Source organism: Epinephelus fuscoguttatus, linkage group LG9 (assembly GCF_011397635.1).
Source record: "Epinephelus fuscoguttatus linkage group LG9, E.fuscoguttatus.final_Chr_v1".
Taxonomy (NCBI): Eukaryota; Metazoa; Chordata; class Actinopteri; order Perciformes; family Serranidae; genus Epinephelus; species Epinephelus fuscoguttatus.
The window spans coordinates 19,851,029-19,877,870 of NC_064760.1; the positions used below are offsets into that span (position 1 = coordinate 19,851,029).

Consider the following 26,842-nt stretch of genomic DNA (forward strand, 5'->3'; position numbering starts at 1 on the left):
AAAACTGGCTGTGAATGTCAGAAAGTACCAATAAATTCAGTGTAACTTGCGTCCCTAGTGAAGTGGCTGGATCAATATAGTTGTTATAAGTCTACCAAACTAATTATAATGCCAACCTTTCAGAAGCAGCACTTAATGACGTCAGTAGGGTATTTCTTAAGTGCCCTGCATCTATTAAAACCAAGCTGTGTTGTGTGGTTTGGCCCCCTACTCTCTTTTTTTCTGCTGTTTAAAGTTACCATTTCCTTTATCAGCTTGATGTGATAGAACAGCTGTGTAACTGCAGCATCAGAGAGCTGCTATGCCTCAGTTATTGCACAGTTTCTACAGAACTTCTCCTACAGGAGGGACTTTCCTAAGAAGGAAGTGTGCCACCGTTCTTGTGTATTCCTCCTGCACCACACTGATGTACAGTAAGACAATGTTTTCTTTAAAGCTCCCTGAAATGCCAGCTACACCTCAGGGGATTTAGGAAATTAACACCTAGACTATCAGAGCTAAATTCTGGTAAACCAGGCTGTTAACCTGTTCAGCTGGTTTTTATGAGGTAAACACATGTGGTTGGTGAATTTAATAAACATTGCTGCAGAAATGTTCTGCCTCTGTAGCCGAAAAGTGGACAAAAATGTTTCCTGCTTCGACTCTAAACACTGTTGAGAGGTTGAGCAGCCGAACAAGCCTACGTGCTGCCTCTCACCCATCATTTCCTGTTCAACAAAGTCTCTCCTGGTGAAGAAACTATACCCCGGACAAATGATGAATCAGCAGCGTTTGACCAACATCAACACGTTTCCTGAAATTGTACTGTAAGTCTCTTAATTGCACAAAAGTGGTGACTCCGCACCGGCTGAACAAATGACCTGTCTCTTAAAAGTCACAACAGAAAAAGCCCAGAGTTGTATTTAAATGTCAGTTTACAGGCTGTTGGTGTGCACACAGAACGTAGACAGCTTCTCACACACTGATCAATGAAGCAGTTACAGATCAAGGTGGTCATTTATTCAAACCATTGTTTATCCAGGGAAAACTGACTGAGCATTGAGCCCTTCTACAGAAATGCCCTGAGTCCACATAGTTGCACAGTCATGGCATATTAAGAGGAACTCTGCATTAACATCATAACCAACATGACCTGACACTACATCACAAACGTTGCCACAGAAATGACTCAGAGTTTAACGTCTGCATCTGTTCCTGCTAGTTTGGAGCAGGAGAAGTTGGAGTGTACGTGCTGGGAGGACAAATGATAATCAGCCCGCAAGGTCACAGTTTTTAAACATCATCTCACCCTTGTGGCAAGAACTGGTACGGCTTGTTTCTCTGTAATGCAGCAAATACCCTCAGTGTCTTTGTGAAGCAGAAAACTGTCTTTTCTCTGCCTTTTAATACAAGTGGAAATTAGAAGGAAGTGATGCGAAATATTTATTTGATGAAAGACCCCATGATTGAATATTCAGTATACAATTTACATTTTTATGTTTTGTTTGTTTCCTCCAGCATCTGCTTGGCTACAGCCCCTTGGTCTATAAATAAAGACCCGACTGTAGCGCTGAGATTACACAAACATAGAGGGAAACAAAAGAGTTCGAGCAACGCAGAATCACAAACAGACCTAAAGGCAGAGCTTGGTCTGAGTCCAGATGTCTGTCCTCTTGAGAGGAATCACTGACGAGTCTTCTCCAGACATATAAAAACATAGCAGACTGTAGATAAGTCAAACAGGCCACGTACAAGCCAAAAAATACACATTTAAAAAACAAAGACAACAAAACAAAAACACCAATGGGAAGTGAAGTATACTGTCTGGACAAACTACTAAGAAACTTAAATGTAACGCTTTTTAAGACAATTTTAAACTGAATTTCAGACAATATTTCGGACAAATCATCTTTTTCTTATTCAAGCAGTGCACGTAAGTATGAAGCAAAGTTGTAGACCCATTTAGAGGTAGATTTTATGTTGGAATATGGTTATTAGAGTGAGTTTAATCTCTTGTTTAAAGATTTGTAACATCAGAACTGTTGACTTTGACGCAGAAGAGCTTGACATTTTTTGGCAAAAAGACATTAAACAATCAGGGTTTGAAATTAATTTTTATGTCCACCTGCCACCCGATAGATTACTATTGTTTTTTTGGCTGGTAAGTGAAGCAAATCTAGCAGCTAGGCGGCTGGTGCTAACTTCCAACCCTGTAAACGACAGATAAATGGTAAATAAAATGATCATTTAACGACTTTTAAGGCCTAATATTTATAAAATTGACCTGCAGACACCCTGTAATGGAATTATTATAGATAATTTCTTTTAACAAAATATTTAAGGGCTACTCTCTGAGATTGTTGCCACTTTCCACTGATGCCATGAGGACTAAACGTCACATCTTCATAAAATGGATGCCATATGTGGTTTTGTCTAAAACTAGGAGTTAGCATGAAGCATAAGCTTTTCCATACTGTCTCTCTAGATTTCCAAATCAGCAAGTACAATCGAATTGTCTGTTGAGGTCATCACTTCAACTTGATTACATAAAAATTAATGAGTTACAAGTGAGATAACTTATGAAACTCATCAACAGCACAGTCGCTTACACTGCTGTCTGATCAGGATGAGCACTGAGGCGATGCAGCCTTTGTTCCATCTCAAACCGCAGCGGATGTCTATTATTTGACTGAAACACCTGGTAACGTTTTGTTTTACTTTCACTTTCATAAAACCTTTGAACAAACACAAATAACTCACAGCACACATTAGGATTTGGAATCACTCATATATTATTATATTATGGCATACAAAAATAGAAAACAATACAACAGTCTTGTGCTGTGCAAGCATAATGTCACTGAGTGTGATAAACTACAGCATGATATTCTTAAATTCATCAAACTTTAATGTAAGAGAAAAATAGTAACATTTCACTCAACACCCAGAGCTTTGTCTAAAAAGTTTGCAAACATCTTTGGCTGTCCGGGTAAGAAGGGCTGAAGGACAGAGAGGTCCATCGTCCTCAGTGTTTCTGTCAGGGTGCTGAAAGATTTAGTTAAAAAACAAAAGGGCTTGTTACTTCAGATTTGCTACATAACGTCATACATACAAACTGTACATGTGAGAAAGTCATACCTGCATGTGCAGTACAACAGGTGGGAGTCCATGTGCAGCTGTTTGGCCATCTCCAGTTGGTGGTTGTTCATCAGCTTGTCATTGACGACGACCAGCAGAGGCTTTCCTGCTCCGAGCGCCTCCAAACAACTTCCTGCACCTGAGGAGGAAAACAATATTGAGTTCATTACTGATGGTTAAAGTCAATCTGTTTCTGTTTAACTACTGGTTTCTGTTAATTCTACAGCAGTAGCTCAGTCCATAGGAGACTTGGCTTGGGAACTGAAGGTGTCTGTATATAGAAGTACTGAACATGGTGGAGACAAAACAAAACATTTATATTAGTATCACCATCATTTTTTTGTTAGTAATAGTTTATCCATCCATCCGTTTTCATCTGCTTATCCAGGGCCAGGTTGTAGGGGCAGCAGGCTGAGCAAAGCACTCCAGACATCCCTCTCCCCAGGAACGTTTTCCAGCTCCTCCTGGAGGATCCCGAGGCGTTCCCAGGCCAGATGGGATATGTAACCCCTCCAGCGTGTTCTGGGTCTGCCCCGAGACCTCCAAATAGTTGGACATGCCCTGAGCACCTCTCACTGGAGGCATACTAATCAGATACCCACCCTCCTCAACTGGCCCCTTTCAACATGAAGGAGCAGCGGTTCTACTCCGAGCTCCCTCCAGATGTCTGAGCTCCTTACCCTACCTCTAAGGCTGAGCCCAGCCACCCCACGGAGGAAACTAATTTCAGCTGCTTGTTTCCACCATCTCATTCTTTCGGTCACTACCCACAGCTCATGATCATAGGTGAGGGTCAGAAAGTAGATGGACCAGTAAACCAAGACCTCTGCCTTTCAGCTCAGCCCATTCTTCACCACGACTTTCCTGTGCAACACCCACATCACTCCTGATACAACACCAAACCACCTATCCATCTGATCAAGACCCCGAGATACTTGAACTCCTTTGCTTGGGTCAGCAACTCTCTGCCAGCCATCACAGACTGGTAGTAATACTATCGCTCAACATCACAATGACAAGCGATAGCACACATGAACAGGGACAGTGTGACACAAGCATGTTGTGTAAAACTTTAATATGCTTTTGAAAATGGTCAGCAGCGATAATGTGTGGTGAACAAATTAGTGATAAACTGGATCAAATTGCAAAAACAAGATTATGATCCTTTAGTACACACTAGTCTTCTCTTCGGGTAAGATCTTACCTCATAAACAAACAAATACAGTTGTTGGGAATTGAGAAAAAAAAGGAGCAAAGCAGCACAGTTGCCCAAATGCAAACAGGCCCCGACCACAATGCTATCCAATATTCAATATTTGCTCAGCATCATCCTGTTGCAAGTAGTTTGCTCGATGTCCTCATGTTGTATTTGTCCGCTGCCGACACTCTGCAGTATCAACCATCAGTTTTCTGTTCAATGTTTGCACAGTGCGGTCATACCTGTATTTGTTTTTGCTTTGAATTCCGCAGAGTCATTGATGTCCTCTGCACAGGAAATGAAAACTATCTGATCTGGCTGACGCTTTTAATAACTTTAAATGTGCTTTAAAAAAAACAACAAAAAACAAACAGTAGTTTGGATTATGAAACAGCTTCAGGAGGATTTGTTGGAATAAGAAAAATGTTGAATTGAAGTGTGACCAGGATTAACGGAGGGAGCGAGTGGTCAGGCAGCAGGAGGTTTTCGATATTTAACTCACCTGCATGGCTGATGACAAGGTCAGCCTGCTTCATGTCTTCAGCTATAGAGTCTTTGAATCGATAAGCCTCCAGTCTGACGTGTGGACAGCTGTCGGCATCTGGAAGAAGAGATCCTCTTCCAACCTGAAGAACAAAACGCTCATAGCCACGAGCCTTTAAAGCCTGTGAAGAGAAAAAAAAAGTTACTATAACACTGGTCACGAGTTGACAAATTCACAAATTTATGTTTCTGCTGTTACTAGAAAATGTATTTCACATTTTAGATCCATTGTTAAGTCTTGAACAGGTGATTTCTTTTCTGATGTTCCCCCACTAACCATGAGAAAGAGCAGGTCTGAATTGATTCTCTAAATCAATTTCCTAAGAACCAGCTTCAAAACCTGACACCTGGCAGCATCACAATTTTTTTTAAAGAATATCTTTATTATTAATTATGTGTCACATCTTATTCACATATACAAACACATTTTGAACATTCAGCACAGCAGTCAGTCAGTTACAAGCATGGTAGAATATCATATGGCAAAAGTAACGACAAAAATTAATAATAATATAAAATGGAGAAATAAGTATACATTACAATAATTAAGAAATGATATAGAAAATAAACTAACAAATAAAAATAGTAAAACAGACAGCAACACCTCTCCTTTAACATTCAACTGTTATTCCCTGGTCTGGGAAGCACCCTCCAAAATATGTTAGATATTCTAGGTCCTACATAATCGAGAAATGGGGTCCATATATGGTAAAATAAACCAATTTTCTCTCTGGACCAATATGTCAGATATTCCATGGGTAAAAGGTCAAATATTACCTTATGCCAATCTAAAACTGTAGGTGGCTTATCTGAAATCCATTTCAGCAATATAGTTTTACGTGCAGCATATGTTAAAACATTCCACAGTTTCTGACAATGAGATCCTTTTATTCGTGGGTGTGGAAATCCCAACGACAAATATACTGGGTCCAGGTCCACCTCCTTATTAAAAACCAAATCTAATTTCAAAGCCACTTCTACCCAGAAATCCTGGATATGCACACAGGTCCACACAGTATGTATAAAGCTACCAACTTCCTTATTACACTTCATACACAGAGCTGATTTCTTTGGGTCCATCTTATGTCTGAGTTCAGGTGATATCTGAAGGTGATGCAGTAATTTAAATTGTGATTCCTTTGCTCTATTACATATGGATATGTTGTTAGCATGCTCCCATATGTACGCCTCCATAGCCTCGTCTATTATCACCCCAAGGTCCTGAGCCCATGTTTGCATAATTGTAATGTTAGCCTTATTGGACTTATAAAAGGCCTCATAGCATCGTCTTACTATAGCCTTATTGCTATGTATTTTGTACAGTAGTTGTTCAGTTGGTGACATTTCCAGAGTAAATTTATGCCGAATTGGATTCTGTATTAAGCTCCTGACTTGTAGGAATCTAAAAAAAATGTGTGTGTGATAGTTTGTATTTCAATCTTAATTGGTCAAATGACATCATTCTGTCCCCTTCAAATAAGTCTTTCAAAGTTGTGATACCAGCACTTTCCCACAGAGCAAACCCATTATCTGTCATCCCTGGGGGAAAATCTGTATTTCTTTGTATTGGAGTAATTGGAGATAAAACATCAGTTCTTTTTTCCCATTTCTTAATCATGTCCCAAGCTTTTAGTGTGGATTTCACAATGAAATTACCATCTGCAATCTCTAGTTTATTCCGATTCAGGATAAATGGGAGACTAGCTAATTGTAACGGTTTACCTAAGTTGTATGCTTCAATATCAAGCCAAACAGAGTCTGGATCATTCCGTACCCAATCTACTATATATCGAAATTGAGAAGCCACTTGATAGAGTCTAATGTTGGGAATTGCCAGTCCTCCCTGACCCAATGGCCATTGCAATTTGGCTAATTTAAGTCGTGGTCTTTTGCAGTTCCATATAAATGACCTAAACCAACCATTCACCGTCTTGATAGTATTATTATTTAGTAGGACCGGGATCATTTGAAATTTGTAGAGCAGTCGAGGTAAAATATTCATCTTAATCAAAGAGATTCTTCCCAGCATCGAGAGTGGTAAGGAAGACCACCTCTCTAGGTCATCGTGGATGCGTTTAAAAAGAGGCTGAAAATTTGCTTTAAACATCCTTTGCAGCAGAGGAGTTATAAAAATACCTAGATAAACAAAACCTTCTGTTGCCCACCTGAAGGGTGATAAGCTGGGGGGAAGGGAGTGGTGCACCTGACCCAATGGCATGGCAGCATCACAATTTTGGTTTCATGTTTCTTATTTTGTGGCTGTTGTTATTAATAACATTACAACTGGCCAAGCTACATTGAGGCGCTGCAGTTCCAGAACTAAGCCAAACTACTATTAATGTGACACAAGGGCGTAGATTTCATTTCAACCATGGGATGGATATCTATGAAACAAGGGGGTTTGGGAGTGCTCTGCCACACATTTTTGAGCATCAAACATTTATTTCCTGCATTTTGATGAGTATTTATGCATCAGTCTGTGTCTCTTCTATGTTAATGTTTTTAATTTATCAAAATAAAAGTCCTCTGCTACTTTCATGTTTAATTAGGGGGAGATGCATCCCCTGCGTCCCTGCTGAAATCTACACCTATGATGTTAGAAGTGCTATGACAAAAGATCTGCTGTGAAAAGGGTACTTCTAATTTGATAGTTATGAATTTCCTACATAGTGCACCAGGGATGGAAATTAGGTTACCACTGTTTCTGAGTGGTGAGTGAGGCAAATCAAGCAGCCATTTTACAGCATCTGGCTGGTGGCTGGTGCTCATTTCCTACACTGACTGTACTCAAAATAAAGTTCATAGTTTATACATTGGTGGAAAGTAACTTAGTACAGTGGTTCCCAACTGGTGGGTCGCGGCCCCATTCTGAATGGACCTCAAGTGACTCACAATTTTGAAGTAGAGTGAATTTCTGGCACAGAGCTTTTATTTTAAAGTGCGATTTCCTGCTGTAGAGTTAGCGAATAACAGACAGCTACATAACAGAGACAGCAAACTAGCTCAAGGACACGGCTAACGCAATGACGCTGAATACATTAAACTGTGTGGACCTTGAACCAGTGACGAAGGAGAAATCAGGACCCCGGGGCTGGACCAGTTGGGAACCTCTGACTTAGTAAATTTGCTCAATTGCTGTGCTTAAGTGCAAATTTTAGATACTTCAGTATGGCCATGCTTGTGCTACTGTATACTTTTACACAACTTTAGTTTAGTTTAAGGCTGCCACAATTAGTCGACTATTAAAATAATTGGTGACTATTTTAGTAGTCGACTAAGCGGTTTGAGTCATTTTTTCATAGAAAAGTTCTATAAAAGTACCCCAAAATACTCTTATAGCAGCTTCTTCCATTCAAATATTGGCAGCTTTACGGTGAACTGACGGTGAACTAAAACCCTTTGGCGTGAGTACGTCATAAGACATTAGATGACATAATTTTGGTTTGGGAGAGACAGACCGACATTCTTCAACATTTTAACACATTTTTCGATAAAATGATTAGTCGACTAATTGAAGAAATAATCCACAGATTAGGCGACAATGAAAATAATCCTTAGTTGCAGCCCTAGTTTAGTTTAGTTTATTTTGGTCATTTTCCAACTTTTAAAACTCAAATACACTGCTAGACAGACAATAAAAAAACATTGAGTTAATGCTTTTTTTTTAGTATTAAAAACAAGAGTCAAACAAAAAGACAAAAACAAGATTGAAAAGATGTAGGTTGAAGCCTTGGCTTATTACACCTACCCTTTTAACACTGATCATTTTTTATCGGTTTCCTTTAAATCATACAGAGCAATTAAGAAAAGTAGCCTATCAAAAACTAAGTATATACACATCATATAGGCCTATTGTCTGCCCAAAAATCCAAAACACATGTCATGTACACTCTGGTGTTCATACTTTTATATTTGCTAATCATCTTGTGTTTGAATATAATATTTAATCTACAATGTGTACATTTTGTTGCTGAAGATTCAGTACTTTAACTTACGCAAAATATTTATTGAAGGACTGTTACTTGTAAGTAAGTATTTCATAGTGCGTACTTTTACTTACGTAAGTGATTTTAATACTTCTTGGACCACTGAGTAGCAGTGTAGCAGTGACGTTACACCTCTGTTAGCTTAATAATAACCATCGTTACTCACCTGCACGGCCTCTGGACACGTGACGGTTTCAATGAGCTCGTCAAAGCTCGTGGTGCCGACAGTCACAAACACCGTCTTCATGGCTGCTCAGCTAAAACTGTTAGTTTTCAAGGTTTCTCAGTATTTTAAACACTTTTCAGACTCCTCTTACTGCTCATCTTTATCCTGCAGCTACACAGCTCACAGCTACTTCCGCCTTACGCAGTGACGTCAGAGCCCTAGAACACTTGTGATGCTGCCACCTCGAGGCCTGGAGCTGTAACTGCTTCAATCAGGCAGGCTGCACTATGGAAAAATACCAGTTTAAAGGCCAGTTTTGACGCCTCTGGGCTTATTTTCTGCACAGTCATACATTAAATATGACAGTAAAGTAAATAAATAATAATAAAAAAAGTGAAATGTCACACATTTGTTTCAAGAGATTTGATTTCTGCATTGGTTGTCAGTACAAAGAATTAGAAAGAACCCAGTATGATTTAATGTAAGGTTAAAAATGCATACATCCTACAATTTATGAGCCTAATTTACCTGGATTGATGGATTAATGGATTCTCTGCCACTGTGTTCTGGTCTTATAAGATGACTTTATTTTAGTCATGGTTGAAAATTAAACAGAACTCAGGTCATACTGTAAAATGTCAAATCTTTAATTACACTTTGTGTTATGGGAACATATCAGTATGTCACTGCAGAAAGATTATAGTAACAGTTGGTTACACACACCTGCAGAGCTCCTCTTGTGGTGTCGCCCCCCAGTTCGCACCACACTTGTATAAAAAGTACTGACTATCTGCAGCATAATAATGACAGTGTGACTTATGCATGAGACATTCAGCTGAAGGTAAGGTTGGATTATCAGCCAGGGAAAGGCCTACTGTCTCATTAGTGCTCATAACAACAGAGCCACAAGGTACAAAAAGAAAGAACCCAATGTGGTTAAACCATTTAAGGATCAAAATGAAAAAACATAAACTAAAGATCTTTGCAAAAAACTTTTTTTATTCATGGTCAGAAATGCAACAGAACTGAGATCATACTGGTTAACGTTGTCAAATTTTCAAATACACTTTGCACCATGTTATGGGAACATTACAGTATGTCACTGCATAAAATTATAGAAGCAGTCAGCCACAAACACCAGCAGAATTCCTCTTGTGGTTTCGTCCCCAGTTTGCACCACACTTGTAAGCAAAGTACTGACTTTCTGCAGCATTGAAATGACACTATGAGTTATACCTACTGTAAGACTTAGGGCTGGTTTTTGGCAGTAAGATAAGACACAGTGGAGGTTTCTGGCACAACTTCACTGACTGCCAAGGTCCAGGAAGAAGGGAAAGAAGTCTAAAGAGGTCAAAACACTTGTGATATACAGAACATCTCTATAGAAAGACCAACACATTTTGGCTTGTTGCCTGAACTGTACAAGTGCTGCAAGCGTTGTGACCTCTTAACTATGGTAAGAAATGAAAGGGGTTCTGCAGTCTTCCAAAAGCATGTGTTACATTCTACGCTTGTGTATTCCAGGTGATATTGTACTCGTGTATTTTAATCAAACAGCCACAAACTACCCAACACAAAGCCGACAAGAAGCTGAACGACATAAGCAGGTAAGTCCAGGACCATACTGAAGGTCATCCACATTATACAGAATTTAAGGAGAATCATTCACCTGATATGAAAGAGATTCAGGTTGGAGAAGGGAAACTTTAACTGCAAAAAGCAAAAGCAGTGACAGCTAAAAATATTTATTAATATATAAATATTTATTTTGCTGCAGATGTCTCATATCATGTCCAAGTCTTCAAAGAGTTGCTGTCCTTTCAGTTTATGACATGTAAGCACGCCTGTAAAACAGAGCATATAAATCTGGGCAGTGTGTGATGTGAAAACTTCAGACTTCCTGTATGTGGAACATGCAGGTGCGCACCAGCAAACCTGCTGACGGAGCTCGGCACAGAGGAATCAGGGCATTTATGTTTGTACATGACACCGACAGCTGCGTGCATTATCACTGTGGCTGATAGGCTCACTTCATATGACCTGAGTTACGAGCTGTCTCATATGGTCCCCGTGGGAACCTGTAGGTCAACAGAGGTCACTAGAGTTCAACTGGGCTAAATGTGTTTACATGTGAGTTTTCTTTACATGTTTAGGGGACCTTATGTGTAGCCACCTGTGTTTTTCATTCATCTGCTGGTTTCACAGCCTCACACTGATAGACACAAACAGTCTAAACAGTGCTGTTTAAATCTGCTCTAAGATCACAGGAGTGACACAAAGGGACTTGACATGTTTTTGCAATCAACAAATCCTACAGAAAGTGACGAGAATCTTAACTTCCTCTGGACATGTTCTTAAAGGTGAATTTTCTTTGTTGCCATCAGGGCATCGTTACATTTTACCTGCTTGCATCTCTATAATCCTTCATTCCCTCTGTGATTTGTCTTTTAAATTTCCTGTAAATGTTTTTTTAATTGATTTTATTTTTGTTCTGTTCTTTATTCCACAGGATTCCTTAACATGTTTTCATTTGTTTTTAATTTATTCATTTTATACATTTTGTTTATTACTCATCTGTTTATGTGTCTACATGTTGCAGTATTTTATATCATGTGTGCAAAGCAAGCTCTGGTAGGCCCCTGGTAGGATCAGTTAAGTTGTCTGAATCTGAATATCTAAATTTTGATATAAAGCAGCACTATTCTGAGAAACTTGCATTTATCTTGAGAAATACCCTTTTCTGGTACTTAACATTCCTCTGGATTTCAAAGGGAGATATTATACTTCTTTACAGTCCATGAAGTGTATTTAAAAGCTGTAAAATCAGTGTGGAACATCCTTCTTTGTCAGAGATTTCAGTGAGAACATCACACACATCACAGCAAATCTGGACCATCCTCTTTTCTTAAACAGGTTCATTATTATTTATCTCATGTGCAACAAACAGCCTTACTTATAAACCATGGCTTCTTAACACTTTTTCGTCACTGTCACAGTTCTCTTTGCCTTTATCCCATTAACTTTTTACACTGTGCTGCATGTATCGTACCAGACAGCACTTTTAATGTCGCAGCTGTCTTATTGTTCTTATTGTGTTTATGATTTACACCATCTTGCTGCCTTTGTCCTCTTGTAGGACAATAAAGACCTGAATGGAGCTGCAGTTTCCTATTACTTGTCAGATAAAGCTTTAATATAAAATGTGCTGCTGTCTGTCAACCTGACCAAGTATATAAGTCACAGTTAGCTCCAACTCAACCAGCTGCATGAAATTCTGCTTCCAAATTATCACTAATAATATAAAACCAATAATAACAATCACTAATCATCAATTACCAGTAATAATACGACACTATGGGTAGTTGTTTAACTCTGCTGCTCTTACTGTCCATACTTTAAGTACATTTAAATGCTCAAGGTCATATGTTATGGTTTCGTCCTAAGACCGTCTCTTTTTGGTCAGACATCATCTCTTGCTAACATAAAATTTATGATATTCAATTTGAATTTAATCATTAATTGCCCTGTGTGGCTGTTCTGAAGCTTCTCTTACATTGCCACGTACTGAACAGAGGACCCTGATGATCGGCATGTTGGTAAGTAGGATAGAAAGAGGACAATTCTTCAAGAATGGAAGGCTACCAGAACTGTAGATGACTTGAGCGACCAGTCTTGGGGATACATCTTGAGAGACTTTGAAACAGTGCACTTGGTTTGCAGGATCAATTTAGCACTAGGGACCCATCAATTAGGCATCTTAATCTTCCTGTCTATTAGCTGAGTCCCTACAGTGTGACACCAAGCGATTACTCTCAGCCAGTTTTCCTTTTTGTTAATGTAATAGGCTAAATGACTGCAGTTCACCAAAGTCTCGCTTACTTATGGAGAACCATAGATGTGATAGAAGTGTTATGGAGACCATAAAAGAGGCATATATCAAATATTTTACAACTGAATTAATGAGTCAGCCAATAAACAGGCAAAATCACTGTGTAATAATTGTAACTATTTCATTGTCCAACTAGATATAAATGAATGAAATGCTTTATAAATGTTTCCATGACACTTGTAGTGGAAACCTGAACATGGACAGAGTGAAGGAACAAGCTGGAGCTGCTCTCTTTAAGGCTCCAGTCTCCTGAGCTACAATTAATTTTTAGTCGTGTTTCTGTTTGAGGTGAATTTGTTTTGTTGCAGCTGACAACACAGTGACACCGTTCTCTGCCTACAACTCCCTTGTGGTGTGGCCAGAGATCAACCCAGCAGGAACCAGAACAAGACACTCAAAATGAGTTTTTTTTTCCCTGTTAAGGAGCTTGGAGGAGCTGTGGTGACCCCGCTGCTTCAGAGACATCACACAGCAGCTGCCAGCTCGGTGAGGGATGCAGAGGCTCAGCGAGCACCCAGCAGCTCCACCTGACAACCGCAGAGCGAGAAGAAGAGGAGCCAGCTTTGTGCTCTGTGGGATGTGAAAACGACAGCAGCACCATGTGTGACACAATGCATGAAGAAGAAAAAAAACTTGCAAAGCGCACACCAACTCTGCTGCACTCTGCCAGTCTGCAACAGGAAGTGGAAAATGTAGCCTGTTTCTGTGAGTTGGTATTTTTAGATGATGCAGCTTCAGACTAAGTTTTAACTCCTTGTTTTCTCTTCTGTCACTCATCACTCATCACTGGACTGGCATTATGAACCAATCTATTTGTGGTCAGGAGGAACAAACACAGTCATCAAAATCTGTTCTGATAAACATGTGTAACTACTGGGTTAATAAGAGGAAACAGGTGCACTTCTCCTGCACTTAACTGTAGTTGGGTTTTTTGCCCCATAAGGACATGTGTGAGCATGACTGCACAATGTAATGGCTGTAGAGCAGTGACAACATCACTGTTCAGACAGGTTCCCTATAAGCCTCACTTTCAGCATGCAATTCTGCCTGCCACCTGGTATGATGTCTCGGGAAAATGAAAGGTTAATTTACAGCACAGAGGAAGTGCTTCAACCATTGTGCAACCAAAACAGGAAGAGGACAGCGCTTCTGTTTCCCCAGTAGGTGATGGTTGCTATCCCCAGATACCAAAGAGTATCAGTGTAAGTTCTCTGCAGTTATTATCAGCAGTAGCAGAAATGGCAGACAGTGAAACCATCGTAGTAACTGTGAAAACCCAAGTCGTTGCCTGGTCTGAGGAGAATGGAAAGCGATCCAGTTGTCTTTGCGACAGCAGTGCCAACCATACCAAATGAAAAAGGCTGGGTGGGGTAGGGGGGGTTGAAAAGTTGTCATTTTCCACTTAACCTACTAGTTAAGGAGCAACACTATTTATTTGTGGACATATTTCTGTGAAGAATGTCAGGGCATTTTCATATTAGGTGCGATTGTCTCTCCTCTGCCATTCAGCTTTCAAATAAGTACTACGTTCGAATACACTTGCGCCATTATTAACATGACATTTTTGTTGTGCTACAGTTTAAAAAAGGGTGCCACAGATGGACACTGCTGCCCTCAAGACTGTTATCAGCAAAGACTGACGAAGCAGCGAAGTGAAGCTCTGCTCCTAGCCGGAGGAGAAGCCACTGCTGTTGTGCATGGAGCTCTCTGCCTCCCACAGGAGCTCCGACTGCAGGTCAAAGGTGGCAGCAAAGGCAGGTCTGGGTCTGTCTGCTGCAGGCTGCACTACTGTCTGATATGAGGCATCAGTTTTACATTGAGACCATTTTTATAACCAGGTAAAAACGCGTCATAGTTGTGTTAAATAGTAGTCCACTTTTGTGTTTTGGTACAGTTGTTCACACCTGATGCGTACTGTACCTGAGTACACATGAACACTACTCAAAGCCACCCTTTCAAATGGACAGTGTTCACACTTATCAAACAAACTGGACTTCAGGGTCAAGTGTACTCACATCATGGCCCTGTCCCTAATTTGAAAGCCTCCGTAGTCTAATAATGTTTATCGATGTATCGCTGTGTATTGGATGAAAGATGATACTGTAACTGTGCCCGTGACAAAAGCAGAAAGGCCAGCATGTTTATTACCAAATGACGACAGCTTTTTATATCTTTGAGAAGAAAAAAACAAAAGAAACATGAGACCAGGGTGCAACAGAAATTATTTAAGGCTCTGTTAAATCCTCAGCTTCGAAAACAAAACAATGTACCATGTATCCTGAAAAGTCACAGAAAGCAAGAACTAGTATAAAATTAAAAGTTTAAAACTGACTACCCATGTCGTTAGTTTTTAATAAATAGGTTACTATAAGAAAAAGAAAAAAAAAAATACAAAGTTATATTTGATTAACTGTGCCAGAACTTTTATCAAACCACATTGCAGCGGGAGTTATTTGATGACAAGAAATCAGCGTCTCCTGGATTTAAAGCAACACATGTCATGTAGTCAAAACACAAATATGCACTGTGAGCTTCCTTTGGTCGTTCCAAAATCATTCTCCCACAGAGACTCCACGAGAAAACTGAAAATGGAAGACCTGCGTCCACACAATTCATGCCTTGTAGAGATTTTGACAGAATTCAGGCTAAAAACAGTAAAATGGCTCTTCCTTATCACTTCAAGTTGATTTAGTAGAACATTTTCAATTTTGAGCATGCATGTTTTCAGATGAGTTTAGCTGCTTCGGGCTACTGCAATACTAAAAAGGTAAATCCTTGATGTTACAGGTTTAATCCACGAAGACGTACATCCTGTCTACGTTTCCTGAAGCTAAAAAACTCGCCGCTGTAGTCTGTGTCAGTTAGAAGAACTACTTTATACAAGATTTTCAAAATAAAGTGAGCAGCATACCTGGGCAGCAAACTGGTCGAAGTATGCATGCTTAAAAGTCAAAATGCTTCAATATTATGAAATACTTTGTCAAATTCCAAACTTGAGACATAATACAAGTAATAATAAAGTATATAATAGTGATTAAAGCAGCTTTAAAAAGAAGCTGCAACCTCACAAACACTCCTGCTTATTATTTCAGGGATACTGCCGACTAAAAGGAGAGAGAGAGAAAAAAAAGACTGAAATTCACAGATGGCCGTTCTCGCTCATTACAAGTCCGTCTGTCTGACTCCATCCTGGGTCATCATCGCAAAGGCCATTAAGGTTGCAGCAGAAACGTCTTCTAACAGTTATGATATCAAAAATAGGACCGACGTCTTTCCTGTCAGATGCTCTGTGAGAGACAGTCAGAAACCACATTGAGCAGAAACTTTACCAGCTGTGGTAAGGTTTTGTCAGTTTGTCCCCGGGTTCAAGGTTCATCAAAATCCTTGCGGTGATCGACACAAATGATGCATCTATAAAAAAAAAAAAAAAAAAAAGGAGGAAAAAACAGCTCATGAATACAAGTTTAAAGAGCTAAAACTGGCATTCTCATTGTGCATCTGTGTGGTTACAACAGGCAACATCTGTCACAGAATCTAAAGTGAACTTCCTGTTTTGGAACATAATTTCTTTTTCAGGATGTCACATTTTCCTCTTTCTCCGGCTCGGCTCACAGGACTGTCTGCTTCATTACGGCCCTGAGCTGCTCATACAGTTGTGTTCTTCATGCCACATACTTTCTGCAATCTTATGATAACAAGCTAAACCAACGGTTTGCACAGAGCAGCACCACCCACTCGTCTTTCTCACTTCCAGCCGAACCTCTCCTCTCCCTCACACTGCACTGAAACGCCACACAGTCATCCATTTGTCACATTTCCCGACAGCTTGTGAACCATTTTACACCGGGCACTGCAGGGACATTTTATCACGTTTTGTAAAATTAGTGAGTGGCCAACTGTGCTGTGCTCATGAGCTCTTTGGGGTAGCCCAAATATGAATGCAACCATGCAAGGGAAGACAGGAATGGTGGTGCTTATACCTCTTCCTCACTGTACCACACAGGCTGTGCAGCACTGTTCCTGCTTCTCCGGCAGCGTGGAATAATTCATCTGTCGGACAATCTCTGCGAACAGCTCGTCCACCATGGTCTTGCTCTTGGCAGAAGTTTCGATAAAAGGGCAGCCCCACTCTTGAGCCAGAGCTCGCCCGTCTGACCCGGCCACCTCGCGCTCAGACTCCAGGTCGACTTTGTTACCGACCAGGATCAACGGCACCTTCTCGAAGCGCTTCACTCGCACTATTTGGTCTCGCATTGGTCTGATATCCTGAAAGATGAAGAGGGAGAGGACATGAGTGTGTGGTTTCTCTGGAAAACTGTGTGTAGCATTGGAACAAATAATCAGTATGTCAGTGAAGTTGTTTTCCAATTCCAAAAACGTATTCTTATCAGATTTCCAAAATACAGGTCACAATGGAAAAGAGAGAAAATAAGGCATACTTTAAAATGTCTGTGTACATACTTCAAACTGTTGACTTTAGAGTGTCCTGTTGATGTAAACACACACACACACACACACACACACACACACAGCTGCCAATAACTGAGCATGGTGGTGAAACAGCTACAAAAAGATTTTAGACAACAAATAGAGAATAATATCAAACATCTTCATTTCTCTTTGTAAAGGTGGCAACAGGTTCCCAAAGTTGCAATTTGAGTTTTGGTATTGCATCATTTCCTGTTTGTATAAAAGACTTCAGTGCACTAGTTTTTTGTACACCAACTGCAAAACAGTATACAATGAGAAGAAGAATATATTACAGACTGTAATTAGCACAAGTACAGAAACTGGGACACAGCGTAAATCATAATACATCCCCTGTATAGCTTCATTATTACACAAGTACTACAGTCCTTTTTAAACCTGTAAGTTATGTTTGTGTGGTTATTTTTAGCTTTTTGTGGGCATTCACTACTTTGCTGTTTCTGTTAAACACAGTTTGACCTAATTCAAAGGTTTTCTTTACTCTGACGTGAAAATGCACCCTCCTTTTCCTGCATACATTTTAATATGAACCTGTTTTGCACACTTGGTAACTCAAGCTGACACTCAGTTTACAATTGTTTTACATTTGAATGATGACACACTTCCATGTTTTGTTAAAAAGTGTCAATGCACTTATTTACCCAAGGTCTCTGTGTTTCTACATAATAGCTTAAAGCTGAACAATTGTGCAGTAAATAAATGTGGCACAAGTTCCTGATTTTGGGGATTATTTTACAATTTTGCTCCACAATTACAAATACAGTGTGCCATACAGTCAATGATCGTGTAGCAATACACCCACAGATCCATATAGCCCATATAATGATGCAAATTCACCATGACTACAGCACCACTGGCTAAAAATGGTTGCATTCAAAGCACTGGATTAAATTTTTGCTTCAAATTTATTTCCAATTTCTAATAATAAAGTAACATTTGAATGGTGCAGAGCTCTGGAAATAGAAGTGTGAATCACACCCAAATATAGCACATAATTGCTGTGATTAAGATTAACTACATTGCTATGCAGGGTTTAAGGTGTGTGGTTTCAGGTATGTGAGGTGACACCAGGTACCTGGAATGACTGCTGGTTGACCAGGCTGTAGACCAGGATGAACCCCTGTCCGTTCTTTATGTATAGATCTCTCATGGAGGCGAACTGCTCCGTCCCCGCCGTGTCGAGGATCTCCAGCACGGAGGGAGACGAGTCCACCTCGATCTCCTTTCGGTAAAAGTCCTCGATGGTGGGGTCGTATTTCTCGATGAAGGTGCCGGTGACAAATTGGACGGTCAGCGCGGACTTGCCGACGCCGCCGCTGCCCAGCACGACCACTTTGTATTCTTTCATTGGGGCGGTCGAGGCAGGCTAACTTAGCAGCTAACGACTTAGCTACACTGCTATACTCGCTCCAGAAACATTTATCAGGCCTTTTCAAAAGCTAACAAGCGTACTGACAAATGTTAGGCGATGTATAATAACTCTTCTTCGATCACATAAACCCGAGTGTAGCGCTCATGCTCGTTGTTTTTCTTGCGCTGTCTCGCTAATTAACGAGTAAAAGTTGACGTCCGTTAACGTTAACTCTGGTGTTAGCTAGCATTTAAGCTAGCTCGCTTCTGGCTAAATTCACGCTGTCCCATGCTCGAGCCTCAAGCCTTCACATCCGATCTGATAAATCACAAGTACCGAGGACTCATTCACGAACTTGCTGTCTAGCTACTGACAACAAGTCACACTGATACACACTACACTTCCCCTAAACACAGCATGCCAATTCCTGCACACACACACAGCAGCAGCCCGCCGGTGTCGCAAAACGCAGCACTGGAGATGTCCGTCCGTCCGGGCCTGGTTCTGGTTCCGGCCCGGCCCGGCGCCTTGGCACCCGGGCGTGCTATCGACGGACACACCGCAGATTCAGTATTATAATCCGAGGGTCCATTGGCTACAGTTTGTAGCTGCTCCAGTGTATGTTTGACTCTGCGCTGAAGAGGTTTGATTACAGAAAGGAAAGCTTTTTCCACCAACTGATTTCCTGAAGCTAACAGTCTGGTTTCCGTTAGCGACGACAAGACTTCCGGTGTGACTGTTTTCACAATAAAAGCCTCCACAGGAATGAAAAAAGCTTTACAGTTGCTGCAAACATAAAAGGCGACCACCACCTAAATTAAGAATTCAAATGTATTATTTCAGCGGCCTATAATTTGACAAACTGTCTTTCAAAGCCATAAACCAGAGAAGTAAGTCTCAAACTTGTGATGTCAAGTGTAAAGTCTGGAGCTGCTCCATAGATGGGATACTGATTTTGTGGACCCACAGAATGGGCATAGTTCCACTTGAATCCTAATAACCATTTGACCCCATTGCAAAAGTTAATCAGTTACTTCAGAATGCCAGAAACTGTAAGAAAACCCTTTATTTTAAGTACATCCTGTGTGTTTAATCATTCACAAGTCAGATGCTTTGATTGATTTAAAGTCAAGCAATAAAATACCACTGGATAGAAATGAAAATAATACTAGATGACAGGCTAAAAGTTGTGAAGTTATCCATTTGCTTTTCATATTGATAAATGTCAATAAGCAGCATCTTATGTGGTTAGTGGTTAAAACGCATTCCATGTAACTGCAGTGTCCCTGGTTTGATTTTGGCTGAGGAAAGTTTGTTGTGTGCCATACCCATGGACGGATTATCAGACAATGGGCCCCTGGGCACAGATATGCAAAAGGCCTCCCCACCTCTCCTACATAAGAGGACAACACACATGGTTTACAGTTGTTGAGCCTCTTTTTGTGTTGTTTTATGTGTCTTTGGGTAATTATGTCTCCTTTTTGGTCATTTTGCGTCTCTTCCTGGTTCTTTTGCACATTTTTTAGGTATTTTGTGTCTCTTTGCAGTTCCTTTGCATCTCTCTGGTCATTTTAATCTCTTCTTGGTCAGTATGTGTTCATTTGAGTGACATTTTGCAGGTGACAGAGAGGGAGACCACCCTTACACTTTGGGCCCCTAAGTCTACGTCCAGTGGGTCTGTTCAGTAATTCTTCCATAGCAATATTAATCACCTTTTTCTCTCCATGTTTCCTTACTGTATCTCTATAATCACTAAAACATAAAGACACAGCGATAATTTAAAAAAGTATTATATAACTGAAAGATAAATGTCAAATGTATTACTGTTGCAAAACAATAATTATGAATCAACCCATATTTCATTTATGAAAGCTTAAATGGTGTAAATTAAAGTCAGCAGATGTGTCAAAGGAAGTGAGTAAATTTTGTCCTCCAATGGATCACCTTGTCTCATCTTGCTATGATGATGTTTAAATGTACTCCAGGGTGTGTGAGTACACTGTGACATCACTGTGCCATGTGGTTATAGATGCAACAGACATAAAACTTTGAACCAGAGAGGCCAGTGAAATACTGATTTTCAACCGGTTATTAAGTTACTCCACAAAATGTATGAAAAATAAATTCTATGGTTGGTATTATTCATGTTTTTTTATTATTATTTTCTGCATGATTCTTGGAAAAGTTCCTCCAAAACTACAATTATTTTGTCAAAAAACAAGTTGTTTTGTTTGGTCTAATATGTACATTTGCAAAGGGCTTAAGCTTAAGTAAACATTGTCGCCTGGAAGATCATTGAAGGCAGAGGTAATAGCCTACAAGTATTGATCAAACACTAGCTTTAACCCAGTGGAATTGCAGTTTTAACATTTCAATATACTGTAAGACTAAGTTCCTGAGATATCCATGAATTTAACTGAAAATGTAACCTTTATTCATATAAATATCATCATGTCATACACAGGACAAAACCTCACAATCCATGAGATAAACAGTCCCTTTAAAGGTGACACAAAAAGATGACAATCAACAAAACACACCACAAGAGGATCACAATTATGTGTTTTATTAAAGGTCAAACAGAAATCGCAGAACTCATCATAGGCACAGTAACTTACTCTTAATAGCTGTACACTGCAAAATAAATTGGCATGTAGCACAGCAGCACATACAAGCACCACAAGCAGAAAACAGAGTGAAACGATAGATGACTAAGAAACAGCAGTCACTTTCAAGTCTGTCCTAGAGTGTCAGAGAGAGTTTTTCATATGGCTTAGTCCTGAACAGTCTTTGGCCCTCATCATCTTCCACGGGTTGCCATTCAGTCTGCAACTGTACCCAATTTAATAACGACTCACCAACGAAGGAGTTTAAATAAAGGGATGTATTTTACACACACTCGGTACATGTGCTGTTTTAAGTCAATTTAAATGTAGAAAGTAAAAGAGGACAACTACATCCTGCATGATAAAGGCACGATTACAACTAAATTGTTTTAAAATAATGACAACAACAAATCAATTTCAAAACAAAATCACAGTCTTATTCACTCGTTGGTGACTGGAAACCCACAGTATGTTAAGTCCACTCCACGTGTGGAGTCAGAGGGCTGTGAACCGATTCACCAGGATGACTCAGTCAATCCACTGCTAGGACAAGTGCCATGGCAACAAAATCGTTGGCTTTAATAGCAATTGAGGAGCATCACATGTCCAAATCTGCAGGAACATAGTTGCGTAAGGATGTTGCTGCTGCTGCAAGGATAACATTGGAAAACCAGGTTGTTTGCAATTTTTGACTAAAATCCTGAGGAGAATTCAGATTTATTGTTGTTTTGGATAATGACACCAAGGGAGCAAAGAAGAACCCATTTCACAAAATGACAAAAGTAAAGTGAGTTTAAAACCCTGTGAAGACATCTCACATCCATGTCCCTCCACAGTCTGATTCTTATATCCGCTCCTCTTTTATTCCTGACTGCTTTTCAGCCTGCAGGTGGAGCTGCTCTGTGCTTTATTTTGGTGCATTACTGAGAGAGGAATGCACCTGCATTTAAAGCGGAACACCACCTAAATGAAGATGTCCAATATGTCCATCCCATAGCCTGAGAAAGTTCAATCAATACTTGTGAACATGAGCTACTCTCTCTCAAACCAGAGAAGTAAGTCTCAAACTTGTGATGTCATCAGGTATAAAGTCTGCTCTAAAGACAATGAATAGGAGACTTATTTTGTGGACCCACACTGTTTGTTTGTTTTTTTATACCCAAATGAGCTTTATTCTGTTGTAGTCTTCTTAGCTGTGAAACATAAACGTTCCCATATAGTCAGATCATTCCCCAGTGGTTCCAAACCTTTTCCCTTCAGGGAACCACTTTTCTATCATTGAGTAAACTGGCGACCCCTGACTAAGTGACCCATTTTATTTTAGTTTTCCTGATATTTCATGAACTTTTAACACAGTTCTGTCTGAGTTATGCAATTGTTCTTTTAGCTCTTTGGTTGTTTTAACTGCTGAGCGTGGCTTTCTATCAGAGAGTGAAGACTAAATAAATGAAGCTTTCATTGAGGTGTTCACCGTGCCCTGATCCTGGGAGGTTACAAGTTTATACCTTTAATTATAATCTAAATTATACAACTAACAATTTCATTTAGTTTTCTTAACAGACATAATTTAAATGCTGACATATAGGCCTGTGTATTTGAAACAATAATGTTTTTTACACCCCTTAAAACCAAGAAGACCCTGCGACCCCCCGTGATGCTCCTGGAATCACTGATCTGGACATCTTTCACAGTTCATTGCTTATAGAGCAGCTCCAGACTTTATACTTGATGACATCACAAATTTGAGTTTGTGCACTTTAATTTTGGGATTTGGGAGAGAGTTGTTCTTGTTATATTTCTGGACTGTCTTAGACCACAGGAATAACATGTATGAATTTTGAAAATGGGTGTAGTCCCCCTTTAAAGGACGAGGTTAGTATTGGTTTATTAAATATATTTCAGACTGTCTATAATCTTCTAATCCACCATTTGTGTTTGATGTCAGGGTCAGATATGATAGAAACAAAAATATCCCTGTAAATGAACAAAAAAAGCTTTCATAAAGCAAACCATTTGTGGTTTATAGCTAGGCAATGTCATGCTTGGCAAAGAACAGGGCTCTAGCAAACAAACAAACAAAGAAAAGGACAGATCCCTCAGAGCAATCTTTTGATACTGTAATAAAATGATAGACATACTCATATCATTAACAATACATTGATTTGATTTTTAATCAACTCTTTTATCTATATTTATTCAAAATAAATTTTGAGTATTCTGACATAGTTATGTACATAAGTGCAAACAAGGTGAACATCACACATTCGTATACACCTCAGCAAGGATCGACATCACCCAGCACAGCTGGGCACAAAGAGACTTCTGGACCACCTTCTTGGCCAAAAAACTAAAAACAGAACCCACTAATGAAGCTCCGTGCAGAGGAAACTGAGCAAGGGCAGTCAGTCTGCAGGAGGTGAACAGTGAGGAGTGTTTGATTTTACAGAAAAGGATGAAGATCTTTCCATTAGTCCAAAAGCCTCTTTAACCTTCCTGACAGATAGGTGTTTGCTTTAAAAGCCAAAGTCCATTCTTATTTCTCAAAAACACCATGTACAAGAACAAAAAAAAACAAAAAACAATTAAGGTCAAATAAACAAAACAAAATAAACACCTGATCTCCCCTAAGGACCTTTGGATATTACAAGGATTTAAGTTTTCCATACAAAATATTTAATCACGTCGCAATAACAAGACAAACTAATTAGACATTCCCTTTTTGAATAAGTTAGTGATGTATGTTATTTCAATTAATGTGAAAAAAATCACAATTAGGGTAATAGAAAGGTAGCCATGTTGTCATTTTGTTGCCACAGCAACAGCAACTATTACCATTAACAATGACTCCATCATTGTGTACAAATGATTTTCATATTATATCTTTTTTTCTTGGTCTACACAAACTATTAACTATGTATAAATGAGTTTTTATTTCCATGCTGTGTTTTTTATGTCAGTTTAAAAAAAAAGCTTAACTTACCATTAATACATGTCACTTTCATACACAGCTATCACATCTTTATACAGTGATCGAGAAATAAGGCCCTTTGTTTGTGCCCCGGGCAACACAAGTATGCTCAGGACCGAGTTGACTGTCCACATGCTAAAGGATCTGGTCACTGGACGCAATGATCAGAGCATTTTGCATATTCCAGAGTAATGATTCATGACTGTATGGGAGAAATACAGTGAGGCCTAAAGGAAATCAAGTACAAGAGAATGAGAAAGGGAAAGAGGTAAAAACTAATTTTTCTCATGCCACTCCGCAGTTCCCCGACCACGCTCTTGTGCATACATACGTCAATATATGTACTTCAAAATTCAAATGCCCTCAAGAGGCACAATTTATTAATCAAGTATTCTGTTTTTTTTTTTCCAGCTGGACAGCAGTTAGTGAAGGCATAATGATGTGAAGGAGGAGGAGACGAAGGCTAGAGGGAGGGGTTTTCTTGGCTGGACAAAGCTAGTCTTTAAAAGCTGTAAGATTTAGACAAACTTAATTGTCTGGACATTCGAATCATCAATTTCATCAAATAGGAGAGAAATATTTCAAGGACTCGAGAGAACATAGCTGCTCAACACACTCAAAAACAGGGGTAAAGGAGAAGTACGTTTCTGTACCACAAAGTACATTGCTTTAAAAGATGTTCGATAACTGGTATATAGCAGGCTACGAGATGTTTGATCCACCATGTAGATAAAAATGTATGATAGGTTGAATATATACTTCAGCATTTTGGGAAATTAGTTTAGCCTATTTGTTTTCTTTAAAGGGGTTAGATCAGAAGATTGATATCACACTCACATCTGTGCCATAAAAATGAAGCTTGAACCAGGAGACAGTTAGCTTAGCTTAGCATAAAGACTGGAAACAGGGGGAACACGTTTGCCTAGCTCTGTAGAAAGTAGAGTGAGACCAATAAATCAACCAATATTAGCTTATTGTAGATATGCTGTATTAGAAACTGCAGTCAAAATGCCAAATTAAGCTTGGGGTAATTTTGAAATAGTGTCAATAGTATATAGTTTGTTCACCAGAGAGCACTGAGAAGATAAGGTATGTCACATCAGTACTTTCTAAAGGCCCGAACATACTTGGGCGGCACGTACGCAGAACAGACTCTGCAGAGGTCCGTGCGGACTCAAAGTGGATGTCCGCAAGCCCTGTGCGCGCAAAGCTCAGATTTTACGACCGCGTGGACTCCGCTTCGCGCACCAGTGACTGCTCAGCATGTATTTTTCACATTGCGGGGATTTTTCACGGACATTTTTACAGGAAACTATAACGCAGAAGTGCGCTCGACTATGAAAGCCCGAATGACTGCGGACATTACGTGGAGTCCATTCCGCATACGTTCCGCCCGAGTATGTTCGGGCCTTAAGTCCCGCCCCTTTTCATTCTGTGCTCCAATAACAGTTGAGCAAGCTTTAGCAGAACCTCGGTCGACTTTCCTCTGTTCTGCTATACTTAGCTAGCTATGCTACATGCTAAGATTATAAATGTTGAAAAGACAACCAAGTTTTGAAGATGGTTAAAAGATGTGGCTGGGGACTGTCACAATCTTTACAGACACATTACATTATATAGTCACATCTTAAGTTAGCTAATGTTAGCAAAACACAAGCTAGCTAGCTAACATATTGTTAAAAGGAGTCAGCCTGATGTCAGATCACCAGTATCAGCCTTGTTTGCTTCCTCATGATTTCTGTGGTAATATTCAAGATTTGAAAAAGGCTGGTGACGTATTTTTAAGAATGACATGAATTGTCGTTAGCCAGAAAATATAAAGGCTAACGCTCCTTTGTTAATATTATCTCTGTGGGGCTATGTTCCTCCCTTAAGTAACTTTTGTGGTTATTATTTTGTATAGACACAACATCATCATAAATAAATCGTCCCATCGCACACTGTAGCACTTGCTGTTAGTTTCTGTAAACTAAATTGACTGCTATACACACTGCTGCACCTAGCTAAGCTGCACCAGCATCGCCATGTCTCCTTTTGTCAAGCTTGTCCGACCTAGCAACAGTAACTAAGTGGGCGGGACTTGGAATAGTCAATTTAAAAACCAACAACCATCCATATCAAGACTTTTTATAGTTAGATTTTATGCTGAAAAAATTAATAGCCTCTCTGCTATTAAACTAGTCTGCTAATAACTAATGTTTTAAACTCCTAAGGGCCTGTGTCCACAAAGCATTTTTCTTCAGCAGAAAAGCGGTGGCAGGGCACCAGGGAGTGCTTCATAAAAGCGCTTTTTTAAAATGATGTGCTCCCCATGGGTATGTTTCTATGACAACAATATCTTGACACTAACAACAGCTGCATACAGAGTCCGCCATCCATCTGTTCCCAAAAAACTTGCTTTTCTGTTTTTGTTGGGACAGCAGACAGTAGCCTAGCTAAAGTAGCGGCAGTGGGAATATTCTAGAATGTCACTGACATTGAGTGCAATTACATGAACATGAATAACCTGTTAATCAGGCATATCCTGGTT

At 39.7% G+C, this 26,842-nt stretch overlaps 2 protein-coding genes across 2 annotated transcripts; both read right to left on the reverse strand.

The window, feature by feature from the left end:
• Positions 1–2,753: 2,753 nt before the first annotated feature.
• On the reverse strand, positions 2,754–9,213 carry zgc:92907 (uncharacterized protein LOC436733 homolog). The gene is made up of 4 exons (XM_049586668.1): positions 9,011–9,213; positions 4,818–4,980; positions 3,118–3,256; positions 2,754–3,024 (listed from the first exon to the last, which is right to left on the reverse strand). Exons 1-4 carry the CDS (start codon positions 9,089–9,091, stop codon positions 2,913–2,915), a joined length of 495 nt encoding a protein of 164 aa, XP_049442625.1. The 5' UTR covers positions 9,092–9,213; the 3' UTR covers positions 2,754–2,912.
• Positions 9,214–9,991: 778 nt separating this feature from the next.
• Positions 9,992–19,457, reverse strand: rap2c (RAP2C, member of RAS oncogene family). Its single transcript, XM_049585682.1, has 3 exons — positions 18,463–19,457; positions 16,880–17,165; positions 9,992–16,310 (listed from the first exon to the last, which is right to left on the reverse strand). The coding sequence occupies exons 1-2, from the start codon at positions 18,733–18,735 to the stop codon at positions 16,887–16,889; spliced, it is 552 nt and encodes a 183-aa protein (XP_049441639.1). The 5' UTR covers positions 18,736–19,457; the 3' UTR covers positions 9,992–16,310; positions 16,880–16,886.
• Positions 19,458–26,842: the final 7,385 nt, after the last annotated feature.

Bases quoted from the DNA above. Each gene is read 5' to 3' on its own strand.
- zgc:92907 (XM_049586668.1), bottom strand. From the start codon at position 9,091: ATGAAGACGGTGTTTGTGACTGTCGGCACCACGAGCTTTGACGAGCTC. The intron at 4,981-9,010 runs GTGAGTAACGAT...TTCTCTTCACAG, and splicing joins CGTGTCCAGAGGCCGTGCAG to GCTTTAAAGGCTCGTGGCTA. The intron at 3,257-4,817 runs GTGAGTTAAATA...TTTCCTCCTCAG, and splicing joins CCTTGTCATCAGCCATGCAG to GTGCAGGAAGTTGTTTGGAG.
- rap2c (XM_049585682.1), bottom strand. From the start codon at position 18,735: ATGAAAGAATACAAAGTGGTCGTGCTGGGCAGCGGCGGCGTCGGCAAG. The intron at 17,166-18,462 runs GTACCTGGTGTC...TTCATCTTTCAG, and splicing joins TCAACCAGCAGTCATTCCAG to GATATCAGACCAATGCGAGA.